The 26,680-nt window shown below is 39.9% G+C and overlaps 2 protein-coding genes and 1 long non-coding RNA gene across 4 annotated transcripts in view; 2 read left to right on the top strand and 1 right to left on the bottom strand.

The window, feature by feature from the left end:
* The window catches only part of col5a1 (procollagen, type V, alpha 1), a 92,733-nt gene extending 83,094 nt beyond the window's left edge, over window positions 1-9,639 (top strand). The window contains exons 59-66 of one of the 2 annotated variants that reach the window (XM_053687786.1): window positions 367-420; window positions 527-562; window positions 656-709; window positions 969-1,230; window positions 1,655-1,767; window positions 3,912-3,980; window positions 5,711-5,944; window positions 7,319-9,639. In XM_053687786.1, coding sequence (XP_053543761.1) covers window positions 367-420; window positions 527-562; window positions 656-709; window positions 969-1,230; window positions 1,655-1,767; window positions 3,912-3,980; window positions 5,711-5,944; window positions 7,319-7,465 — 969 coding nt within the window. In that variant the 3' untranslated portion in view covers window positions 7,466-9,639. Of the gene's footprint in view, window positions 1-366; window positions 421-526; window positions 563-655; window positions 710-968; window positions 1,231-1,654; window positions 1,768-3,777; window positions 3,847-3,911; window positions 3,981-5,710; window positions 5,945-7,318 lie in introns of both variants that reach the window. The other variant, XM_047161681.2, reaches the window with a different exon arrangement.
* Window positions 7,449-25,612, bottom strand: fpgs (folylpolyglutamate synthase). The gene is made up of 15 exons (XM_017492310.3): window positions 25,058-25,612; window positions 23,947-24,075; window positions 23,023-23,076; window positions 22,105-22,169; window positions 20,290-20,404; window positions 19,791-19,868; window positions 19,047-19,108; window positions 18,824-18,926; window positions 18,515-18,592; window positions 18,125-18,269; window positions 17,410-17,490; window positions 16,761-16,911; window positions 16,200-16,275; window positions 15,478-15,544; window positions 7,449-15,374 (listed from the first exon to the last, which is right to left on the bottom strand). Exons 1-15 carry the CDS (start codon window positions 25,202-25,204, stop codon window positions 14,989-14,991), a joined length of 1,737 nt encoding a protein of 578 aa, XP_017347799.1. The 5' UTR covers window positions 25,205-25,612; the 3' UTR covers window positions 7,449-14,988.
* On the top strand, window positions 24,448-26,494 carry LOC124629134 (uncharacterized). Its single transcript, XR_006984025.2, has 2 exons — window positions 24,448-24,535; window positions 26,306-26,494. It is a non-coding gene; the product is annotated as an uncharacterized LOC124629134 (long non-coding RNA).
* Window positions 26,495-26,680: the final 186 nt, after the last annotated feature.

Here is a 26,680-nt window from a genome sequence, read left to right as displayed (position 1 = left end):
CACTCAAACATTTACAGGAGTAAATGTTGTAAATGTAAATGATGTTCAAATAGCACACATGGGTGTGATGATCAGGTGTCCATAAACATTTGACCATATAGTGTATATGGATATGTGAGACACACACACAGAGAAATTATGCATGTTTATTCTCACACAGTGATTCTATTGAATAATGCTCTCTAACTCTTTTTGTTTGTTTGTTTATCTCTCTCTCTCTCTCTCTCTCTCTCTCTCTCTCTCTCTCTCTCTCTCTCTCTCTCTCTCTCTCTCTCTCTCTCTCTCTCTCTCTCTCTCTCTCTCTCTCTCTCTCTCTCTCTCTCTCTCTCTCTCTCTCTCTCTCTCTCTCTCTCTCTCTCTCTCCAGGGTATTGCTGGCCCTGCTGGACCTCTGGGACCGATTGGACCTCCTGGATTGCCTGTATGTTTTCACCAAACAATCATTCAGAATCATTCAATTCAAAGCTACAGTTTTTTGGTGTGTACATATATGAATGTTTGTTTGTATGTGTGTGTTTCTTATGCAGGGACCCCCTGGTCCTAAAGGAGCTAAAGGATCATCAGTAAGTTTCCCTCTCAACCATAAATCATATAAAAATTCTTGGCTTTTGGTATGTTTTTAATCTGTATCTCTCTCTCTCTCACTCTCTCTTTAGGGTCAAACAGGACCAAAGGGAGAAACAGGAGTACCAGGACCTCCAGGTCCACCGGTCAGTACTAGTTTCTCCAAGAAAGTTGAGCTTTTTAGATATTAAATTGACATGTATTCAAGTATTCTGTAAAATACATGCATTTCTGTCATTTTTAGAATGAATTTTTTGCTTCATTTCATACCAATCATGTTATCAGTCAAGCTCATGCCATTCACAATGTTTCATGGAAGCAGTTTGTATGGATTTGCGGGTAAAGTTGGAATTGTGGAAAAGTTTGTGAAAAGCAATACCAATGCCTCCCAATGCACACCTTAAGGGTCCACCAGGCGATGTCATCCACCCGCTGCCCATGCATTCAAGCCCGAAGAGAGCACGGCGGAACGTAGATGCCAGCCAAATAGCAGATGACGCGCCCGATGCCAACTATAAGGATTATGAGGATGGCATGGAGGAGATTTTTGGCTCACTCAACTCCCTCAAGCAGGAGATCGAACAGATGAAACACCCACTGGGCACCAAGAACAACCCAGCACGCACCTGCAAAGACCTGCAACTCTGCCACCCTGAATTTCCTGATGGTGGGTGCACGCACACACACACACACACACACACACACACACACACACACACACACACACACACGTGCACAGGCTTTCCATGACTTTTTACTATCCCAATTTATGTGAATTTTGAATTGTTGCAAACCCAAATGTGAATGCTTTGAATTTAAAACAAACACCTAAATATTATAAACGGATTACTGATGGACCTGTAGGTGACGGTCCATAAAGTGGAGAGAAGATGTAATAAAGGTGAAATAATGATTGTTAAATAAATAAATAAAGGTAGTAACACTCTCCTCACTGTAAAACTATATTGTTGCGCCTAGCCAGAATATTTGCATACCCATAATAAACCTAACCAACAATGTAAAAATCACAAGAATTTACATGTGATCAGCCTCTGTTTGGTTTTGTTTTGCTTTTTGTTTCCTTTTTAAAGGGGAGTACTGGATTGATCCAAACCAGGGCTGCTCACGAGATTCTTTCAAGGTTTACTGCAACTTTACGGCTGGAGGAGAGAGCTGTATCTTCCCAGATAAAAAGAGTGAAGGGGTGAGTATTCACATGAACAATGCCTGGAGGGCCGGGGATAAAATCTGTGCTCACAACCTAGCTCATCACTATACCATTACTGACTGCAGCCCAATTTGTCAGCCCCCTCTCTCCCATCCATCAGTGGTAAGGGATTCCCCTATGGCACAGCATAGTAGCCGGAATTTTTAAACGCCATGGCATTCAATTCATATATATATGAATGCACTATGAGTTAATTAAAATGCGTACTCCTAAATAAATATGACTAACACTGTTTATAAGATGTGCTACACGAGAAACTAACATCCTGGAAACAATACAAATCCTTAAACACATCTATTCAGTCCATAAAACACATCAGCTTATGTAATCAAAGATATTAATGTTCCACGCCGAGAGACGCGATGTTCTCCCTGATATTAAATCCTGATTTTAAACATGCAGAGGAAGAACATCAGAATTAGTCATTAATGGTTTGCTTTATCGGCCTTGTTGAAAATGGTGGTATCAAAATCATGATAAAGACACTGGAACTCTTTTCTGATGCTTGACCGTCATGATCCTGCTGAGATATATGAATAGTGATGTTCTGAACAATGACAGAATCATAAATTATAGTAAAAATAGGGGTAAATGAAATGAAATATGATTAAAAATATCTAGCCCTAGGATCAAACCTCTGTGTACGTAATAAATAACAGCCATGTGGCAGAGCTTATCATACTATTTAATAATGCAAATTAATGTTCTATAACATGAACCACTGTTTTCCAACCTAGTCCTCAGGGGCGCCCGATGGCCCGCATTTTGACCCTTTCCTAGTTCCCAACACATCTCTAGCAGATAATAAGTGTTCTCGACTGCTCGGGTCTGAGGATGTATGTTCTGATTTAAAAAGACCTAATTAACCAGCATACAGTTGTGCTCATAAATTTATATACCCCTTGCACAATCTGCAAAATGTTAATAATTGTAAAATAATAATAATAATAATAATAATAATAATAATAATAATAATAATAAGAGGGATCATTAAAATTGCATCATGTTTTTTATTTAGTGCTGCCTTGAATAAGTTATTTCACATAACAGATGTTTACATATAGTTCAAAAGACACAATAATAACTGACTTTACACGAATATGAACTGTTCAAAAGTTTACATACCCTTGGTACTTAATACTGTGTGTTGTTACCTGGATCATCAATGACTGATTTTATGTTTGTGATAGTGGTCCACGAGTCCCTTGTCCATGGGGGGTGTACATTTTTTTAACAGGCTGTTCGGTGTAAATTTTATTATTTCGTCTTCTAGGTAACGTAAATATCTTATGTAGCTTCTGCAGAGCAGTACTAACTGAAAAAGATAAACAAAATAATAACATTACACCAATTATCCTGTTCAAAAGTTTACACCCCCCTGGCTCTTAATGTATCGTGTTACCTTCTTGAGCATCAGTGAATGTTTGCACCTTTTGGAATAGTCGTGTACGAGAACCTCAGTGGTCCTCAGTGTGAAAAGATGGATCTCAACATCATATAGTCGCTGTTGAAGAGGGTCAAATATACAGAAGATGCTGGAAAAGCAAAGAATGTGCAGGACACAGATTTATCAAAAAATATTTTTTGGGAGTATTTTTGTGATTTTTTTTTTTAACAAAAGATAAAAAGAGTAAACAATAAAGATCAAAAAACAAATGCAATTTTAATAATCCTTATTTAAAAAAAAAAAAAAAAACGATTAACATTTTTCAGATTCAGCAAAGGGTATGTAAATCTATATAATTGGTCATTTAACTGTAAATGGTATTATGGGTTTTATTGTTCATGATGCAATTTTCCAAACCTTTCCAAACCTCTTTAATCATCCCTCTCTATATATTGTCTTACTGTTGCTCTTCCTGTTCAGGCTTGTGTTCTTCTTCTTTCTTTCTTTCTTTCTTTCTTCTTCTTTTCTTTTCCCTGTTTCTCTTGGTCGTGTTCCCCATTTTTTAAACTCCCTTTCTTTCTCTTGCTCTGGTGTCTCAGACTAGGCTAACCTCCTGGGTGAAGGAGACTCCAGGCTCCTGGTACAGTGAATTCAAACGTGGTAAACTGGTAAGAGCACCTCCATGACCCTACATCCACCTTCCACCTCCTGAACCACTCTTGTTATTTTACAGAGCAAAATGGCTCGCTGGCCCAAAGACAGCCCAGGCACTTGGTATAGTCGCTACAAACGGGGGTCCATGGTAAGTAGAAAGGCCCAAGATGGGATCCAAGAGAGTGGACTTTGGTTCTGAGGTTCCTTTTCCGAGGTCCTGAGGTTCTGACGGTCTGAGGTTTCTCACTTCTAATGTTCTGAGGTTCCCACAGTTGTGGTTCCAAAGTTCTTATATTCTGAGAAGCCAAGGTTCTGAAGAGCCTAAGTTCCTAGGGTCCAAGGTGCCGTGGTTCTGAGGTTCCATCTCTTGGAAGCTTGTGGTACTGCATGGGTCAAGCTCTGCAACTGGAGCGCTTGGGATCTGGTCATGTTTGAGCATGGTATTGCACGAGGTTATCTGTACTATAACAGCAGCAGAGTGAGTCCCCAGGCTTATGGCCGATCTGAGAGATGAGGGCAGAAGTGTCGCAAAGCTGTGACTTAATTTAAAAACAACAACACTCTCATAGTATCTTGGGGAATTGGTGAACTTCCCTAAATTGATCAGTAGTTGCTGGTTGATTTTGGCTGAAGGCCTCTGCCTTCATCCTCAGTGCCTGTAAATTGGAGAAACGCTTACACATTACACTCTTTTGACGGCGGTTCTGGATCCTTGCATGTTGACTTAATGGCTGTTTCCCGTTCTCTCTGGCAAGTCTAGTGGAAATAGAGCCACTTTACTGGCTTTGAGACTCATGGTCACTTCTTTCTCACATAGCTTCTGGGTTGAGCCACTGATGATACAGTATGTGGCTCTGAACATAAGGTAATGTTTCCTTGTGCTGGTAGTTCACGCAAAGCAAAAAAAAACAAACAATGGACAATATACAGACACACCCATACACTGACTGGATAGTGTAGTGACTTTTAGATTCTTTGGTCAATTCTATTTGACCACAAACAAAAGAAAGCGTAGTTTAACTGTTCATAAATACCAGAGTCCAGTCTGTGTGTTTGTGTGTTAGTATGCAAGTTCATATCATCTTGCATGTGTGAGGTCAGTGCATATGAGTGTATGATGAGGAAAACACGTAAGTACAGTGTGTGTGAGTGTGTATGTGTGCATGCGTAGCATGTTAATTTCTTGTGCTTTGCTGTCACAGTCAAGGTCATGTGTATGAGATGTAAAAGGAGGAAATGCTGTGTTCTAACTCACATGGGTTGGTATGGAGAAAACAAACATTTGCATATTTTCTTAAAATGCAAAGGTTACGTCACGTCTTATTTTACATTGTTGTACTTTATCTTGAAGGATTGGACTGCAGATTAGAGAACAGACCCCCCCCCCCCCCCCCCCCCCCCCCCGACCACCATAAACAGCCTACTTTACATTGTTTTATCGGTGTGATACCTAGTTAGATGAGAATGCCTTAAAAACACAAATTTCAGAAGTCCTCCACTGAAATTCTGAACTTCTCAGTCGATTGTGTACTGGCTCATGTTTCATTTTTTTATGTTTAATTAATATAATATGTAAAAAAATAAATAAATAAATAAAAAATTGTGCTGCAATAATAATGTTTATTGGACATGATTAAAAATTTAACCCCCTTCTGAAATTTACACACTTTAGGGGGAATGGATTCGCTACAGAACAGGTTGAGATTGTCTTAGCCTCATTAGTCTCAATAAATTTTCAGTTCACATTGCTTTTGGAAGTATTTCAAATATTTCCTCCAACTAACTAAAAAGCTGTGATGTATAATTTTCAATGAACCTCTAGAGGGCACTGTATCGTGAACTGCTAGCTGGACCCCCTGTTTCTTTCTGCACTTACAGCTCTCTTACATGGATGCTGAGGACAATCCAATTGGTGTGGTCCAAATGACATTTCTACGCTTGCTAAGTGCCTCGGCCCGGCAGAATCTCACATATAACTGCTACCAGTCCGTGGCCTGGCATGACCAGGAGCTAAACTCGCACGACAAGGCCATCCGCTTCCTGGGCTCCAACGACGAAGAGATGTCCCATGACAACAATCCATATATTAGTGCCATCATCGATGGATGTGCGGTGAGCAAAACTTATACACTTAATCCTTAAATAGTGATGGAAGGTATTTTATGTACTTTTCAAAAGTGTTGAAATGGCAAAGCCGATTCTTGCTTTTGAAGACATTTGGGTTTGAGATCAAAAGATGACTGAGACAATAGATTTTAGCTTTCAATTCCTCATATTTAAAACTAGATGTGTTAAACAAATTTGAATATGGCATCTTTTGTTTGAACCCACCCTTTTTTCCAGTGATCAAAAATATTGGAACATGTGACTGACAGGTGTTTCTTGTTGCTCAGATATGCCCTGTTAGAATGACTGTTTAAACAACAAATATCTCTGAATTTCTCCTCTTGGTTATGAGCCCTGGATTTCACCTGTGAAGACTGCATTTGTTGTTAAAAAGGATAAACCAACATAAAGACCAGAGAGCTGTATATGGGAGAAAAGCAAGCCATTCTGAAAAGCGAGAAAAGATTGAAAATCAAACAGAGCCATTGGACAAGCATTAGGCATAGCCAATAAAGAGAAAGAAACCGCTTGTGTACTAACAACCAGACACTGAACAGATCGTCCAAGGAAAGCAACAGCAGTTGATGACAAACTTTGTGAGAGCTGTGAAGAAAATCCCCAAATCAACAGTCAGTGATATCACCAGCAAGCTCCACAGGGCAAAGCTGATAGTATCACAAGACACAGTTCAAAAAGACTTTGTGAACAGAAATATAGAGGGCATACCACAGGATACAAACCAATTATCAGCAGTAAGAATTGGATTCAGATTCACAATACCTGAGACACAAAATACCTGGACCCAAGATGGAACCAAAGTGATGGAAAGGCTAGAGTGTGGAGAAAGAACAGATCTGCTCATGATCCAAAACATACGAGTTCATTGGTCAAGCATGGTGGAGGTAGTGTCATGGCTTGGTCTGGCAAGGCTGCTTCTGGAACACGCTCACTAACCTTTATTGATGATGTAACTCCTGATGGCATTGCTTCATCGTGCAGCACGACACTGACCCAAATGCAACAGCTCAGTGATGTTAATGAGTCTGTGGCTTGATGCAGTTATTGCCAGCAAGGGATATGCAAACAATTATCAAGTGTTCTTTACTTAAAATCTGTTTGTACCAATAGTTTTGCTCTCCTAAAAATTGGGTGGTCTGCCACTAAAGCTGCCATGCTCTAAGTTGTTTAACAAACCTAGCGGTAAATATCAGGAAATGAAAGCTGAAATTCTGATCTATTGTCTCGTATCGATCTTTTGATCTCAAACCCCGAATCTCTTCGGTGTATTGAAAAATTAAAGATCTGGTCTTGCTATTCTAGTACTTTTCAACTAAAATGCTCTCCTCCTTGTTCCTTCCTCTCTCCTCACCTTTTATGCAGTTGAAAAAGGGCTATGAAAAGACTATTCTAGAGATCAACACACCAAAAGTGGAGCAGATACCATATGTTGACATCATGTTCAACGACTTCGGTGGAGCGACGCAGAAGTTTGGCTTTGAGGTTGGCCCGGCCTGCTTTATTGGTTAAGACTGTTTACTGAGCGCACCAGGAAAAAAAAACAAAAAACAACCACATTCATTTTCTCAGAAACCAAAGAAAGGAATAGGACAACATATTTTCTAAAGATTTGTGTTTCCAAAATAAAACAACGTAACATAGAAAGGATAAAAGAAATTTAAGAAAATAAAGAATGGATTTCAAAAAAAAAAAAAGAAAAAAAAAAAAAAGAAACTTTTTTTGACCTCAGTGTACCTGTCTCTGTCACATGCAAGTTTTGAAACTGGATTAGCTGAATGCTAGCTAGCTAACCCTATGCTTTAATTGCCACGTTCTGACCACATCTTACCACCCATGCTGTAAAGGTGCAGGATATAGCAACAGTAATCCTCCATCTTTGATGCACTTCCTGCAGGTGGAAACATCCTCACACACTCCACCTGGTTTTAGCTCTGTCTGGTTTCTGCTTGCATTTATTCATTGTTTCATTTTCCCCCCAGTACTTCAATGAACTTTATTTTGTGCATATTTGTTCTCCCATTCCCTGGAATGGTGCTTATATATAAATATATATATAAATATTTTTTGTATGTTTGTAAGTACTTTCTGTATATTTCTCTGTTTTTTTTTTCTTGTTTCTTTTTTTTGTGCTTCAAAACATGCATGTGAACCATTGAGCGAGAAGGACCGCAGCGATGCTAATGATTAGTGCAAATAAAGTTTCGCATTTCAACAATAAGAGTCATCATAGAGAAAATTAGATAGCAGAGAAAAATTCAATAAAATGTCAGAAACCCCATGAAGAAAACATTATGTCCTGTTGCAGGCGTGACCCCGTCCTTTTTTTTTTTTTGGTCATTTCACACGACTGAATGAAAATAAAAGTCAGAACAAGCAATAATAGCAAGTTCACATCAAACTGATTTTGCTCTTGTGTTGTCTTGTTAAAATCACAGGATATCTGAACGATTCTATCCTTTATCCTTTTTCTATCAAACCTTGTGCTCGAGTCTATCAGAAAGCACACGCAATGAACGACCGTTTCATTGAGGAAACACTATATCAGTAAACTAGGTGCTATTTCCTTCTGCCTGTGGTGCTATATACATATATATTTTCCATTGTTTTGTTTATTTGTTTAAAATTATTCACAGATGATGTTGAAACATCTTCCATTTCTTTCATCACATCTTTTCTGGGTAGCGGGCCCTGTGTCTTGTGTGGGTAAATATTTTTATGCATGACAATCCATCATATTCATTGATAAAGCAAAAATTTTGACCTCGTAACTAACAGATTTATCTCTTTGCCATCACCCCACACACTGTTGTTGAACGTGCAGTATGCAAACTGTAAAGCGGCGCTTTGTCTGGAGATTATTTATGTACTTTCGCATAGTCCTCCATCGCACATTTATTCCCATGAATTTAAACTGTAGTAAGAAAAAAAAGAAAGAAAGAATTTTTAAAAGGTAGTAATTGTTTTACGGTGTTTGTGGACCTACAGCTTTACTGTGGACATGAGTGCAATGAGCAGTTCACCTCAAGCAGTTAGATGTCCATAAAGTCTTCAGTGGGGAGATTATTATTATTATTATTATTTTGTACAGGGAAGAACTTGACCTCTGTTGCCAGAGCCAAATACAGAGGACCAACTAATCTACTGTCCTCCTATTCTCAGGCCAAAGATATTCTCATGGCTTTAGGCTTCATGAAATACACTTAATGACCAGAAAGTCACTTTATTTAAGACTGTGGAACTGTGGGGTAGATCGATTTCCCATTTATTATAATTCTTAAGAGCCTTGGTTTAAAAAGAAAATGAACTTTCTTGTCTTTCTTCCCTGTTTATTCTGCATTTCTTTGCCACTAGTCCCTAATGCACTCATCTTACACCACTATGCCAGCGACTCTGCTTTGCATTCTGTTCATTTGAAATATGACTTGAATTGCTTTTTAAAATGATTCATTCAACACATAAAAATTCATAATGTTTAAGAAAATAACCAGTTTTGTAAATTTCCACACAAAAAAAAGCCATGATGCTGCCAATAAAAGAATTCTGTGTTGTTTGTTTTTTTTGTTTTTGTTTTTTTGAATATTTGTCTTTTGTTGTGTTGTCTGTTTTAAGGTCTTGTTAAACCTGTGTAAGAGAGGATAGAAGATATATTGTTTTTTTGTGTCAATAAATTCAAATTTACTGTGGCCACGCACCCTTGTATGTCTTTTGAAGCATTAAAGCCTTTCTGTATGCATGAAAATGATGAAAGTTTTTCATTCTCTTAATGTTATTCCAAGCTGAAATTGATTTGATTCCAATCGCATCTTTATTGCTATGATATACATTTCAAATGCTCAGATGAATAAAGGCATGCCCTTAATTGTGAAATGGTGACAGAGCCAGGATGTTGTAACTCTGCCAAAGATGATGTTCAATTGTAGTATATTTATTGTATTATTTAAAAAATAATAAATGTTAACTGATACCATTAGTATTACTATGGCCCCCAGTCTTTATCACTGACACAGAATTATTATTGCTAGCAGAAGATCAATCTTGCTTACTTGTTTGGTTACTGGTGACCGCTTGCTTTTTGCCAATTCATTTAGAACATTCAGGGGTGGGAAAAGTACTGAGAAATTGTACTTAAGTGAAAGTATAGATAAGGTGTCAAAATCTTACTCAGTTAAAAGTGGAAGCATCCCGCCAAAACCGTACTCCAGTGAAAGAAGTCTAATAAACGTACTCGAGCTTTAAAATGTAAAAAAGTTTGAAATGTTGGAACATGACGAAATGAACTAGGTCGCAGCAGATAGAGGAACGTGGCTGATTTTTGAAAGCTTTGTCTAGATCGAAGAATTTGACTGAATACTTTAACTGAAATGTGAACAAAACGCAACAAAAAAAATGCTCAGGAGCTGATTGAGTGGACCTGTAGCATCCAGGCATTGGCTGGAGAAGAGAAAAAGAGAGCGTTGGGATTTGTAATGAATGATATAAAATACAAGGAGTAAAAAGTTTTTCTTCTAGGAAATGTAATTGGGTACAAGTATTCAATTCCACTCAAGCACAGTATAAATACCCCAAAATAATACTGAAGTATTGCAAAAAAGTACAATTACTCAAGTACTTTCCACCACCAACATAATGAGTTATAAAGCAAAGTCAACTTTGGAAGTCAGCTTTTCATCACATTTTCAAGATTTCTGATATACCTCTAACCGTTCCCACCATGTATACAGCAATTATTATAGCTCCACCAAGTGGCCAAACTCCTCCTTTTTTCCCCCCCAAGTTCCCTCAGACTGGGCCCCTACAGAAGTTTACCAAGTTTATTGAAAATTTCTGATTCCCTTCAAGAGATATAGCCATTTAAGTAAAAGTGGCCACATCCACTTCAAACCTTTTGATGTGCCCTTGCGAGGGTAAAGTAAATCTCGATAGCCCTGCAGAATAATCAGGACTTCTTCTGTAACCGAGCCTTGGTGGATTTGAGGTGTGCTTGGTATCGCTGTCCTGTTGGAAGGTCCAGTGACGCCCAAGCTTCAGCTTCCTCACAGACGGCATGACGTTTTCTCCTGAGAATTTCTGATACTTCAATGAATCCATCTCGCCTTCCACACGCTGCAGGTTTCCAGTGGCAGAGGACGCAAAGTAGCCGCAGAGCATCACCGAGCCTCCACCATGCTCGACTGTGGACAGAGTCTTCTTTCTTCATTCTTCTTCCTCCGGACATACCGCTGATCCATCGTGCTGAAAAGTTCCAGTTTTGTTTCATCGCTCCACAGAACACAATCCCAACTTCTCTGGATTATTTATATGATTTTGAGCGACTTTTCTTGTGCTTTTGGGTCAGTAGCAGTGAATGTCCTGGAGTTCTGGCATGGAGACCTTCTGCGTTTAGTACACACCTTACTGTGCTCACTGAAACCTCAGAGCTGTTACACCGAGTCTCGCTGCAGGTCTTTTACAGTCACTCGAGGGTTTTTCACCACCTGCCTTCTCACAAATCTGCTTGCAGCCGTTGATAACTTCCTTTTTCTGCCCCGTCCAGGTATTTCACAAATTTTCTGCCCCTAGCCAGTTCAGGTATCTCATGTGTTCCAGCTCAAGCACATCCGTGCATCTAATGAAGCCCTTGATTAGTTGCATCAGGTGTGCTTGAGACAACACCTGTTTTGCATATTTGTGCTGTTTTGAGGGATTCAATTAAGGGGGTTGAATCATTTTGAAACTGGAGAAGTCATTATAAGCTGAATTTTCAGTTGAATTTGGGGAAATCACTTGAAGCGTTTGTTGTGTTGAACTATTTCAATTGCTTTTGTTTGATTTGTTCATTGCAAACAGCTGAAAGTCAAAATTTTGACAATAAACCTGATGGAGGTTGAATAATTTTGACTGCAACTGTATATTGAATAGATAAAATTATAGCAGGTGATAGTGACCTTAATAAAACAACCAAAATAAATGCATGTAAAATTTTGATATTTCTTATGTTCTACAGCTAACAGAGCCTGGGGCGACCCAAAGAACAAAATGTTACAATGTCCAAACGCTACAAAATGTATACAGGACATAAAAAATATCATGTTAATTGTGTGTTTACCGAGTTGTCCCCATTAAATTAGGAAAAGCAAAGAAAATTGTATCATTCATGTATTCACAGACGTTAAACATTGGGTCAAAGACAATAGGACGGTCATAAATTGGCACGTATACAACTGTGGCCCTTTAAGATTATCTCATAGTAGACAACAATCCCTGAGATTTCATACATCTAGCATGAATAGTTCAAAAGTAATGGACATTGGAACTTTTCCGCAGCACTCATTTTTACAGGGCCACACCCCTTTATTAAAGCCTCTATATATCGCAAACTAACACAGATGCAAGCCTCAAATTGTACACCTTACTTATTGAGAATGGTGACATTATTTATTTATGGCATTGATGGTGGCAGAAAGTATGTAGCAAATCTAAGATGGTCAGTCAGGAACATTTATTAAAACGTGGTGATTTGAGGTTGATTCACTCTTAAGCCTGATCTAAACACTGCTGTACCGAACTCAAAGATAAATTGCAGTACCATATTTGAGCCGTTGCTCCATATACAGTCCCTCCTAAAACTACTGAAAAGCCAATAAAATTTTTGCTGTAGATTGAGGACATTTGGGTTCGAGATCACAAGATGAACATCAGAAGAGTTTACAATTTCATCTTTAATTTCCTGGTATTTATATGTAGGTGTTTTTTGTATGCGAGCAGAAATACTGAAACATGTGACTGCCAGGTGTCTCGTTATGCAGGTGTGTCCTGCTAGACTGACTGTTTAAACAATAAATAGCTCTGAGCATCTTGTAAGATTAGCCTTCAGTTTCACCTGTGAAGACTGCAGGTGTAAAAAAAAGTATACGCAAACATGAAGATCAGACAGCTCTGATTAGAAAAGCAAGCTATTCTGAAGCTGAGAAAAGAGGGAAAATCAAACAGAGGGATCGCACAAATACTGAGCATCACCAATACAACAATTTGGAATGTCCTGAAAAATAAAGAAACCACTGGTGGACTGAGCAACAGATACCAACTGGGTCAACCCAAGAAAACAACTACTGAAACATTGTGAGAGCTGTGAAGGAAAACTCAAAAACAGCAGTTAGTGACATCAACATCCTCCACAGGGCAGGGGTGAAGGTATCACGACCCACTGTTCGAAGACTTCGAGAGCAGAAATACAGAGGCCATACCACAAGATGCGAACCACTCAGCAGTAAGAATCAAAAAGCCAGATTGGAACTGGCAAAGAAATACAGAGATCTGGTATCAAGATCAACCTCTATCGAAGTGATGGAAAGGCCAAAGTGTGGAGAAAGAACGGATCTGCTCATGATCCAAAACATACAAGCTCAGCTGTGATTCATGGTGGAGGTAGCGTCATGGCTTGGGCTTGCAAGGCTGCTTCTGGAACAGACTCACTAAAATCCTCGCTCTACACGCTCCTCGCACGTGTGCCAACAGGGTCCTGAAAGGACAGCACCATTTCAGCATCACTGTTTGAGTGTGAACCAGCACATGGCAGAGGAACAGAACATGGCTGCTAAAAGGATGTCTGCTTTCTGTCTCTCTTAGTTATGAGTTTTAGGAATTTAGACAAATGTTTTGAAGAGACAGTAAAAGTATTCTTAAAAGTAGTTCTAACAGAATTTGTTAAAACAAAGACTAATAGTTTCTCAGATGGTTTTGTATAAGAAATTTGAATTGTGTTTATTGTTTACGTTATATAATCAGTTTTACTCATACTTATTTCTGAGGGCACTGTGTGTGCTCATGAGATAGCACAATAGTGCACTGACAGTGTTGTACAGTTTTGGGTGTAGCCCAAACTTAACACAGAGTATACACACCAATGAGAAATTATGTTTGGATAGGTTTTGTTTACCAGAAATCAATCACATGCATCAAATCCCGAACAGTATAGGAAAACTGAATACTATGATTTGTAGCACATAAAAAGAAAAGCAAACTGGGAACAGGGCAGTATATGAAAATGCATAATCAAGGGACACTGAACATTTGATAGCATGATGTTTGCAGTTTTATCTGCAGGCCTATAAATAAATTCAGTGTTATCCTGACTGTATATGAAAGGATATCCTGGACAGAGTAATCCCAGTCCTGAAATGTCAGAAGATTTGATATTTAAGACAACTGACAGGGTACTAAGACTAGGGTTAAGCAGTGTTTAAGCAGGCTCTGTGAACACTCCCAACAGAAGGAAAGCACAGGTGAAAAGCTAAGTACTTCAGACTCCTGCTTCAAATTTAGGAGGTATATTCAGTAAGTTTTTAAATCTTAAATATAGTGGTGCTTGTAAATTTGTGAACCCTTTAAAAATTAATATATATCTGAATAAATATGACCCAAAACATCATCAGATTTTTACACAAGTCTTAAACGTAGATCAAGAGATCCCAAATAAACAAGTGAAACAAAAATATTATACTTGGTCATTTATTTATTGAGGAAAACGATCCAATATTTCATATCTGTGAATGGCAAAAGTATGTGAACCTCTAGGATTAGTAGATTAATTTGAATGTGAAATTAGAGTCAGGTGTTTTCAATCAATGGGATGACCATCAGGTGCGAGTGTGCGCCCTCTGCAGGACTGATAAACAATTACTGGAAATGTTTAGTTGCAGTTATTGCTGCACAAGGGGCTCACACCAGATACTGAAAGCAAATGTTCACATACTTTTGCAACTCCGACGTGTGATACTCGATCATTTCCTGCAATAAATAAATGACCAAGTAAAACTTTTTGGTCTCATTTGTTTAATTTGGTTCTATTTATCTACGGTTAGGACATGCGTGAAAATCTTATCTTTTACCTCATATTCATGCAGAACAATAGAAGATTCTAAAAAGGTTCGCAAACTTTCAAGCACACCACTGTAGAGCATAATTTAGCTTTTTCATATCACAGTGCAAAAACATACTGGGGACCTCCACGTCACGCACACTCTCCCAGTCACATACACAAACTAAACATTGTGTTAGGATGACAGGGCAGGTACGAGGTGTTTTAGGGCTCCTCCTACTAAGTGCAAGCTGCCTGTGATTAGCACATGCACATTAGCGGCCTCTCTTAGTGGCACTGCTTTAGCATTGACACTAGCTTTGACAGGCATGACGTGTTTAGTGGAATCAGACACAAGTGGGTCACGTCCCTGTGTGATCCACTGAAGAGCGCTCAAGATGCAGGGGAAAACTAACGAGGCACCACTTCTCTCCAGTCTCAGAGGCAAATGGACACCACCCCCAATTAGAAGCTGTGACTCTGGCCCCTCCTCCTCGATACCGTTGAGAATGCGCCAGCTCTGCTGATTGTCCAGGCAGCGTGTGAGCATGTGCTCTACAGACACATTGAAGTTCTGTTGGTCTGAATAAATAAAGAAAAAAAACAAACAAAAAAAAAAACGGTTAGGCAGCGAATAAACCCGAAATTAATATGAAAAATGTAAATATCACAAGTGTCTACTGACCTGCATTGCAGTCAGCAATGGCCTCCGTGATGTTAGGACAGAAAACCGCAAAATCGAAATGACATGGCTGCAAAATAACAAAAATACAAGTAATCATCAAGAGTGTATAGTGTGTCAGTGTTCTACAAATTCAATGGCCAGTTTATTAGGGAGCCCCACCATGTACCTACACAAACTGGATCTGAAAACAAATGGGTTTTTCAGTGGTACCACAGGGCTCTACAGTGCGATCATTTCACTCGCATCTGAACAGTGGAATAACTGGAACGCTGTTTTGTTTCACCGTGTACTGTACTAGCTGTATTTGGTTGAAACGACAAAGCAACTTGACTTGACTGACAACATGGAAGAGTCTATGTGTAAAGAATTCCACCTGTTATACAGAACTGCTGGATTTTACACAATGGATACAAACAATGGTTGTTTGTAAAATATACAGAGGCAAAATTGGCATGTTGAGGACAGGTGTCTAGACAAACACTGCCAAAAATGATGCGGATTTTGAACATGAAAGCATGTTAACCTATTCTATTACACCCAATAAACAAAATAATGATGCTTAAAAATCACATGACTCTTAACTTTCGATCTGAAACCCAAATGTCTTCAGAGTATAGCCAAAACAAAAGAAATGGCCTTTTGGAGCACCAAGTACTTCAAACTCAGAATAGGGTGGCAGTTATAATACCATACGTTTTCCAATACCAGTGCTGGAGTCTTACCACGAGCAGCTTGAGCATAGCACCGCAATCCCGCTCTCCAGTGGCATTAAACAGCAGCACTCGCACCACTGAACCCCTACACACACACACACACACACACACACACACACACACACAAATAAATAAGTTTTTACATGAGCACATTAAGGACAGAATTACTCATTTCCATGCTTTCAACTGTCCGATTCTGAAATTATTACACTAGACACCATTCCTTATAGTTTTTCCATTAATTCAATGCATTTAACATTTTTTATCAACGTGGCGTCAATCCTCCATTCACGTCCATGAGAAGAGAATTCTTCACACCTGCACATCAGGTATTTGTTCTCTACATTCCTGAACCTACACACTGCAGAAGTCATTTTCTTCTTTTTTACTAATTTCCTACAATGTGTTTGACTTAAATATTCATATTAAATTATTAAAAGCAGCTTTATTTATTCATTCATTCTGAGGAAATAATATGCCTTGCTTCCGATTTGGAAAGACAAAAAAAAAGTTGGAGGTCACGGTGAAAAGGAGAGAGAGGGAGAGAGAGAGAGAGAGAGAGGGACATACATGGCGTTTTTCTCATGTTGTGCAGCCACCTCGCTGAACCAGTTCACACACGCCTGCATGCTGCGCGTGGTGTGAGCACCATCCAGGAAGTACGTGACGCTGCCACGCCTCAGGGTCTGAGTCCGGCCCAGCCATTCAGTCTCAGCCAGACCTACACACACGCAGACACACAATCAACTTCAAGTAAACTGTATACAAGGCACCCAAAGTAAACAAACAGTGTTCTGAATTTCTGACAAAAATACTGTGCCTTCATGATGCTGAATTTTTCACAGGTTGATTAGGTTGCTCTGATATCTAAAAATACCCACACCTGTCAGTCAACCACAAATACTTCAAATGTACAAACACTGTCATTGTATTTCAGTGGTTAAACCTTCACACAAACATTTTAAATAGTATTATACGTATTACATCTCAAGGAAATGATCTGTTTGAATGGCGTCTGTTAAAAACTATAGGTTATGTGGAAAAAATATAAAGTAGTAGTCGAATGAAAGATAAAGATGTGCTCACACAGCAAGAAGAAGAAGAAGAAGAAGAAGAAGAAGAAGAAGAGGAAGAAGAGGAGCAGTATGACCCATTTCAATGCTGTGCTCATACACATATTAGTACATAAATGATCTATATGTATGAATAAACTTCTCACCTTTCAGCATGTGAGGACTTGGCTCAAACACCGAAGCTGTATGAAGGCCACTAAAAGCAGATGCAGAAGTAACCGCTGGATCTTTTAAAAAGAGAAATAAGTTAATGAGGGAATATCTGTTTAAAAATATCAAATTAAAAATTCAGATCTGTATACTACTGGGGCAGGCCAGGAGTCAGCACAACATAATTAAGGAGCAGGAAACAGACTTTAGACTCTATAGGAACACTATAACGGTAATACCAAGTAGTATCTAATAGGGTTGCACGGTATATCGGTAGTATCGCAATATTAAAGCTTCAAAATACTGCCGATGCCACTGTATATTTAAACTGTAGTATCTTCAATACGGCAGTACCGTAAGCGATGTTGTATGTGCACCAGTTAATACTATTTCCGCTAAAACGACACATCCCACTGCTTCTGCAGAACACACAAAGGTTAGTCACACTTCATTTAACCTCAATTCTTTAAAGACTTCCTGTTTGCTATAAAGTGAGCTAACGTTACGCTAACCTCTGTGTCTAAATCAGGGTTTGTACAAGATGCTTGAAGTGCTTAAATTTAAATCTAACCAATTATTTTGACACTGGAAAACCTCACAATAGTTAGATCTAGCAAAATATTCATGTATACACCCACATAAATGCCAAGTCATGTTTTAATCTGTTCATATGATGACATCTTGTGGAAATAAAGGTATACAGACACTTACCTGTGCTGCAGCGCCTCTGGAGCCAGCAGTGTGTGAGCTGTAACGCAAGTGAGGCGTTGGACCACTGGTGCTGTCCGGCCAAACCCAATTTCACCTCCTCAGAACTCCGGTATTGAGCCAACTCAGGGCACAAAAACAACGGGCACTACAGACACACCCACCCACCAAAGAATGATGGATTATTTTACTTCTGAGGACATTTAGTAACCCAACAGAAATGCAACCGTTAAAAAAAAAAAATCACCTTAATCAGTTTAAAAGAAGCTAAATACTTTATATATTTATATATTACTTATTATTCTTCACACACACACACACACACACACTCGTGCTACGCTACAGAATGCACAGTTTTAGAAAGAGGGGAGCATGTTAATCTCTGCTTCTCACCCCAATCTCTTCTGCTCTCTCCTGAAGAACTTTCATTGGTCCGTCTGGTTGATTCACAATGAATGCTGGAACTCCAGGCTTTGACCACAGACACAAAACACACACATGCAAACAACCATAAGACAGGATCATTTACCTGCCACTCAAAAAAAAAACAAAAAAAAAAAAAACCCTTCTCATTCCATTTAATAAGAATGAGTTAGATGTTAATGTTTGTAAACAAATCAAAACATGAGACATCTTACAAAAACCCACAAATAAACCCTAATGACTTAACCACTCTGAGTCGGACACTACACGTTCACACACCTTAAATATTCCTCCCTTCTGCCAGGCAATCTTCTCGATTGTATCCCCAAGAATGCTGGTGTGGTCAATGCCCAACGAGGAAATCCCACACACCCACGGTCTCCTGCAGGTACGCACGCACACACACGGTTAAGATTAACTTTAAATGTTTATTACAAGTCACACACCTGGAAATACAGGCAAGTTTATTTTCTGAATACACTAAAATGAAGAGTTTTCTTACCGAATTATGTTGGTGCAGTCATAGGCACCACCTATTCCCACCTCAATGATTGCCACGTCCACCTTTACACACACAAACACAAGCACACACGAACACAAACACACACGAACAGATTAAAGGTTCTCTGTGCATACAATGAAAGGCAAAGGTTATGTTGGCAAGACAAAATTTCTGGTCAGTGGCCCAAGTCGGTGTTGAAAGTGACAAAAGGTCCATAACAATCCAGCATGCTACAATACAAAGAACATACTGGATTATTCCAAAAACTGTCAAACCCAATTTTTTTTTTTTTTTACTTTTACTTCAGGAGGAAACATTTTCAAAGCACAAGAGGAATAAAAGCAAAATGCTGTTTGAATTCTAATTCTGACTCAACGACATAATGAATTCCACATGTTAGTATAGTGGTCTACTATGATAAAGGTCACACCTTTAACATGATGCCAGACACAAGCATAGCTAATGATGGAGCTATCCACATAAATTTATCACCTAAATAACGTATTAAAACCTTGTACTTCTGCTGCAGTGTTCTATGGCAAATTAAACCCACAAAATGTTGTAACCAGTTAATCAGATCCTATAGCTGTAAAAATCGTGGTTTTCAGATTGCCACACTATACGTTTTTATACTGTTCCAGTAGTTCTGACAACCAAACAGGAACCGATCACCAAAGATAACGAGTAAGGTAGACAGCAACGTTATCGCTGAAGTGACATCACATGAGCTACGAGGTCACTCACCTTCTCCTGCAGGAATACGTGGAAGGCAAGGATGGTCAGGAAGCGGAAATACGCTGGCATACTGCCACCATGCGCATCCTAAAGTTCAACAGGTAACAAGATCAAATACGTTAGTCAGCTTCTTGCCTGTCTGTGTGTGTGTTTAGAACTTGGTGGGAATCAAATGGCCACACAAGCATACAACCCCAATTCCAAAAAAGTTGGGACAGTATGGAAAATGCTAATAAAACAAAGAGGAGCAATTTGTAAATGCACTTTGACTTGTATTTGAACAACAAAAAAAAAAAAAAAAAAAAAGAAGTATAAATACAAGGTATTTGATGTTTTAACTAATCAAGTGCATAGTTTTTTGAAGGTAAACGTTTATTCTGCAACTGATGCATGCAACACGTTCCAACAAAGTTGGGACAGGAGCTATTTAGGACTAATTTGCAAAAGGTATAAATCTAGAAAGTTGTAAATTCAACACACACACACTTGTGCACACACGCACACAGACCTTAGTTTCGTCCAGCCGGGTGTAAACCTGCCAAAAGTATTTGGTGAAAAGATCTTTCCCAATGGGGCAGCCATTCACACGGATCCTCTCCCTAACCTGCACCAAGTGTGGAGAACTGAAACGGGACACACACACACACACACACACACACACACACACACACACACACACACACAGTCAATACAAACAATAAACCAGAACTGCAGCCTCTATCATTTAATGCTCTTTCTATTCGTGTGTTTTATGATTGTTTTTAATATGCACATTAGCAATCTTGAAAAAATTAAAAGAAAATCAAATTGTTTTCAACTCCTTCAAAATATCGATTAATACTTGAAGGAAATACACAATATGCATTCATTTACTTATCATTTGGATGAAAGCATACCTACTCACACAACTAATTTAACAAAATATCTGAAGGCACCCACCTCCATAAGTGCATTGGTGTTGCTCATTAGAGTCTAAAGTCCAATGGAGTTACAAAGGGTTATATTGCACAACAGTGTTCCAAATATCCAGTACCGTACCTTAGCCAATGAACACAAAAACATACACACATGCACACACCTCTCAAACGTTACAGCGATACAAAACACTCACAAATCTCAGGCTCACGTCACACATTCACACTATCATTAAAACGTGAGCGCACGCTCAATTTAAAGGAGTCACATGATGCTTTGTATTGTTTTCCCTTTTTTAGTGTGTAATGCATCTGTGCATGTAAAAGATCTGCAAAGTTATAAAGATCATAGAGACCCACCTAAAAACACCTCATTCGAAGTCCAGGTATTAATTCTGCAAATGTCGAGTCACAGTTTGACATATTGACATAATCCTGCCCAAAGGCAGCCACGAAGAAAGAAGGCGGGGCTACAGTGAACTGTGATGGCGGCATGTCGTGGAGACGTCGTGCTCCAGTGAGAAAGCGAAGCCCTTTCACTTGGCCATCCGAAAACGGAGGAAATTAGGAATCAGTGGTTAAAATTTATTCAGAACGCTGTTCCTGAGCAGTACGACCCAAAAGTTTGCGAGTACAACGCAGGATCCACACAAAGGCTACTGAAGTATCTGCTATTGACTGTTCAAATGCGGAGTTTTGGGTTGTGACCCCGGGCTCAGTTGTAGACCTCTGCTAGCTGCTAGCTAAAGTTTTGATATTCAGCTGTGGGAATATTTTACCTACAAATGTGCAGAGTAACGCACATTCCCGGGACACAGTGACCCGTCCGTATCCTGTGTCTTTCTGTCTGTCGATTTCCTGAGCCAAAGTGAACCATTATAACTAAGTAGTTACTGAAAGGTAAGAGAGTTACCAAATATAAACTTATCACTGTGAAAAGTTCTGCTCAAGTCACACTTGTAAAGTTGGTTCTGATCGAGCTGAATGATCATCTGCATTTTCTGAATCTCACTCGGGTTCGAACTGATACGGTAAAACCGACGACGTTAACTGTGTTGCTTAGAAGCTTAGAATTACTTTTGAAGACTTGGAAGCTGAAGCATCACAACGCAATGGGTCAGCTGGCCAATCAGAACACTCTGGGCTTTTCCGAAAGAGGGGCTTTGGAGGAACCGGAACTCAATCGAAGCGATTCAGGCATCCTGGGAATAGAGGTACTGCAATAATGTACAGTGGGTGGAAAATAACGTGATTTTTAAGCATGTTAACCTATTCTATTACACCCAGTACACTAAATAATGAACTTTTAAAGACGTTTAAAAAGCATCGAATGACCCCTTTAAGACATGACTTGATAAACACAAACACACAAATGCACAAGAGTCACATACTTTCAAAAGTTGCAGTACCTGTAAAATCCAGTGCGGAAGCCATAGCTCCTCAGAATCTTCTCCGTGAAGGCACACGTCGAACCCTGACGAAACAACAATCATGTACGTCAATTATTTACCACAGAATCGACACATTCCAGATAATCTCTTGCTCCTGCAATGAGGCGAGATCAGTTCATTTCATCACTACCACTATTCATTCGTCAGACTGTGATAATACACTCACGGAGCTTTTTTTCTTTGGAATACTACACTAATACAGGGTGGGGCCTCCCACTGCTCTCAGAACAGCCTCAATTCTTCAAGGCATGGATTCCACAAGATGTTGGAAACATTCCTTTGAAATTCAGGTCCATGTTGACGTGACTGCATCACACAATTACAGCAGATCTTTCTGGTGCACTTTCATGCTGTGAATCTCCGGTTCTACCACATCCCAAAGCTGTTCTATGATTCAGAGCCAATGACTGGGAAAGCCACTAAGAACACTGAACTCATGGTCATGTTCATGAAACCAGTCCGAGATGACTTTTGCTTTGTGACATGGTGCATTTTCATGCTGGAAGTAGCCATTAGAAAATGAGTAAATTGGGGCCACATGAGATGCACATGGTCAGCAGCAATGCTCAAATAGACCGTGGCATTCAAGCGATGACTGACTGGTATTAACAGCCTCAAAGTGTGCAAAGAAAACATTCTCCACACCGTTAAACCACATAAACCAGCCTGAACTGCTGACACAGGGCATGCCGGGTCCACGGATTCATGCCGTATTTTAAACAATTGAAAACTGCTCTACAGCTGGCCCCACTCTATACCTACAAAACTAAACACACAGTTTTGTTGTGGAGGGTTCTTATCAAGTCTACCCCTTTTCAGTCCTTACAAAAGGCTGATCTCAGGTGTGAACAAAAATACATATGCACCACAATTTACCTTTCCCTTTGTTCCAGTTACATGTATGATGTTAAGATGATCGAGTTCCTCCACCTGGAAAAAGCATAAAGAAAAGTAAAATCATTAAACCTTTGGCACTTTTCCACCGCACGGTACAGTACGGCTCGACTCTGCTCGCTTTTTGGGGGCTTTCCACTGTGGATAGTACCTGGTACTTTTTTTAGTACCACCTCAGGCGATGTTCCAAGCGAGCCGAGCAGACACTAAACGTGAGGCACGTACTGAGGGAGTAAGGATTCTCCTTAATGAGTGGTTCTGGATTGTGCCTGAATAAACATGTGTCATTTAATACATACTTTGCATATGGAAATATTCTATTAATTGAAACTTATATATCATTTATCTCATTACAGATCAAATTACAACAAAGGTTTCCGTCTGAGTTTTTTTAAATCTCGCTGGTTACTGATTTCCAACCAGGCGTTTATCGAAGTCACTCCAGTGTGGCTGAATCGAACGCAGTCATATCCAGCACGACGTGGGTTCTAGAACGGCGTTATTTCACGTCATTAACATGGTCCGTGTTCACTGAACAGGAATACGGCCTGACCGTGTATATGTACAGGGCTTCCATAACACACCGTTATTCCTGCATGGAAGATGGCACCCATGTCGAAGCGGAACTAAAATTGCAGCGGAAAAGCACGTTCGGGAAAGTAAAGCGAGCCGGGTCAAGCCGTACCATGCACTGGAAAAGTGGCGTGAACAGACAATTAAAGGGTCTATGAAAGAGCAGCTACTGAAAAGGAATTGCAGTTGTGTAAGCTATGATTGAAGGCACTCAAGCAGACATGCAACGCAGTATCCGCTTATTGATTATTGCAATATACTGCATAACAATTACAGCAGAATGACTGTATGATCAGTGCTCCGGTATTATGGAGTGTGTTGAGTGCACGCTACCGTAAGGCCTGAACGCTGCAGAAAGCTCCTCATGGCCTGCAGCTGGATTTGGGGGTGAGCGCGCTCTCGACGCACCTGCTCCAGGGCGCTGGCATTGGTCTGTAGTGTGTTCAGGGTACAAATGGCATCCTTCAGGAGGGAAAGAAAAACAAAAACAGAGCTTACAAGTTGTGCCGTGATGTACACATCTTCCAAAATCCCGACCATCGTTTTCTGTATCGTCCACCACTAATACAAACTACGCCAAATCAGAAAGGTGCGACCTGCAGTATATTTAACTCAGGGGCGTTGCTGGACCCTTTTCCTGTTAAATCATCGTCTGATGGGGTAGATTACAGTAGATACGTCTAAAAACAGCCTTTCCTATTCACCGGACGTCATCATTTGAGTGATTTAAAACCGGAAGGCTGACTGAAAAGCCAGATGAAGCGGAAGTCTCCTGCACATCCTCTTCGATCACACACACACACACACACACACACCCTGCAGTGCTCAGCCCCCAGAAACGCCCCTGGTTTAACTACAATCAATAATAAAACCCAGCGAATTGCACACCTTACAAACGCAGCCAGCGCGGCCACGAGAAGAGGTGAGATTTATGTATTGTCCAATTTTACCCGAGACTTTTTGCTAATTTATCATTCGAATCTTTTACTTTCGCGAGTATAAATAAAGTTGGTTTGTTTTGAATTCGCTGGCGCTAAGCCAATTCAGGAACACCAAGAGTCACGTGGTTGGCGTAAAACACATGAGCCTCGGATTGTTTGAACAGAACTGATGTCGGGACTGAAATATAACCTGGACTGCACGGGTTTTGTCCTTTATCTTATACTTCCGCGGGAAACAGTCGGTCATGTAGTTCGACCCTGTTGTTAGGATTCGCCTGGATTCCCGGCTGACGCAACATTACCGCATTTTAACTTCGGCTTTTCTACTGCTGGTGAAAAGACACTAACTCACCCACAGCTGTTAATATACTGCAGGTCATCTATACAGCAGGTCATCTGTTCACTTATAAAGCAGCCACGTTACGTTACCCGAGCTCTGGTTAATTTTATAAACACTCACCAATTACTGTCTTATCATTAGTATAAATCTACAGCTAATTTACCTGATAGTCCATTCTTCGGCAGCTCGGCGCGGCTTTAATGCTGGATAATCTGCAGTCCAGTTCCGTGCTGTTTGACCACTTCGCGTTCTGCGGAAACGTACGAAACGCTGTAAAGCGGCCGCGCGCGCGCAGCAACAGTGCCGTCATAACGATCAGCCGCGTGAGCGCAGGAAGACAGACGCAAAATGACCAAATATGGGGGGAGGGAGAGTTGGGGGGAGGGGGCGCTTCCTCCTGTCAGTACAGGCTGCTGTACTCACGCCTCGCATCCCTCAATACACCACCAATACATGATGAAGATAACTTTACACACTGGACGCCTTGTGTAATGTGACAGCATTTGTCAATTTAAATGTCTTTTTTTTTTTTTTTTTTTTTAAAGTGCGCGGTTCCTCCAAATATTAACGCAGCTGCCGTTTAGATCGAGAAACCACAAAACGCATTTTCTGGCTAAAAGTAGTATGCTACTATTGTCATGCAAACATATGCCAGTGGTTTAAAACGGTCTGTGTGTGACACAACGCTACCACGCGCGTACTAATTGCTTCTTCTACAGCGTTACCGTGTGTTAGAAACTAACAGCAAACCCAACACCGCCGCCTACCGGCCTGGATGCTAGTGATGTTACATAGGACACTGAGGCTTCGAGGCGTGTATCGAGCACGCAACACAATCTCCAGTGAAGCCCCGTATCGAGGCGTGTATTTGTTTCACAGAATCACGTGATCGACGACAGACAAGGCCCTACTTTCTGTCCAATCACGTGCGCGTTTCGCTTTCCGTGTCAGAATGTCTCAACCCCAGATTTTACTCAATCTCAGATTTTACTAAAACCCAGATTTTACTTAATCCCAGATTTCCCCCCTTAAATTCAGTATGGTTCTCCCTGGCTTCCCTATAGCACTCCATGGTAAACATGATGTGGTTTTATTCATTTTATTTATTTATTAGATTACGTGACTGTGTGCTTGCAGAGCTTGATCGTAGGGTGACATGTTTACAATGGGCATTAGATACAGGCAAAGCTGGCGAGTAAACACGACGTAATTGTTATTTATTTGTTCGTTCGTTTATTTATTCATTTATTTGCTTATTTATTTCTTTAACCATTTTTGCTGAGTTTAAATCCTAATATTTGTGCCGTTGTACTATTGTGTATCCACTAGGTGGCAGCAGATGACAATTAATAGCCACCCAATTTTAACGCAACCTCCCACACTGACTTAACATTGTGTATCTGATTGACAGAGTGAGACAGAGAGAGAGAGAGAGAGAGAGAGAGAGAGATTGCGCCTTCAGGCTTCTCCACGTGATCTTCAGCAAACTGCAGAGGGCCAGAAATGTTCTTTTTGGAGTGCAATGACTTTCCCCTTCTCGCACTCACCGATATGTAATATTGGATCATTTTCCTCAATAAATAAATGACCAAGTGTAATATTTTTGTCTCATTTGTTTAACTGGGATCTCTTTGACTACTTTTAGGACTTGTGCAAAAATCTAATGTTGTAAGTCATATTTATGCAGATATAGGCTATACAACTTTCTAAAGGGCTCACAAACTTTCAAGTACCCCCGTAGACATCATGAGTCTTAAAGAACCTTTGAGATTTCACTCAGGAAGAA

This window comes from Ictalurus punctatus, chromosome 18 (genome assembly GCF_001660625.3).
Source record: "Ictalurus punctatus breed USDA103 chromosome 18, Coco_2.0, whole genome shotgun sequence".
NCBI lineage: Eukaryota > Metazoa > Chordata > Actinopteri > Siluriformes > Ictaluridae > Ictalurus > Ictalurus punctatus.
Note: the sequence above shows the minus strand (reverse complement) of the source record. Positions and strands in the feature narration are given on the sequence as shown.

Excerpts from the sequence above, each read along its gene's own strand:
- fpgs (XM_017492310.3), bottom strand. The coding sequence starts at position 25,204 with ATGACGGCACTGTTGCTGCGCGCGCGCGGCCGCTTTACAGCGTTTCGT. Across the intron at positions 16,912-17,409 it reads AAGTCCTCACATGCTGAAAG|GTCTGGCTGAGACTGAATGG; the intron begins GTGAGAAGTTTA and ends GCGTGTGTGTAG. Across the intron at positions 15,545-16,199 it reads CTATGCTCAAGCTGCTCGTG|CCATGTCATTTCGATTTTGC; the intron begins GTAAGACTCCAG and ends GTTATTTTGCAG.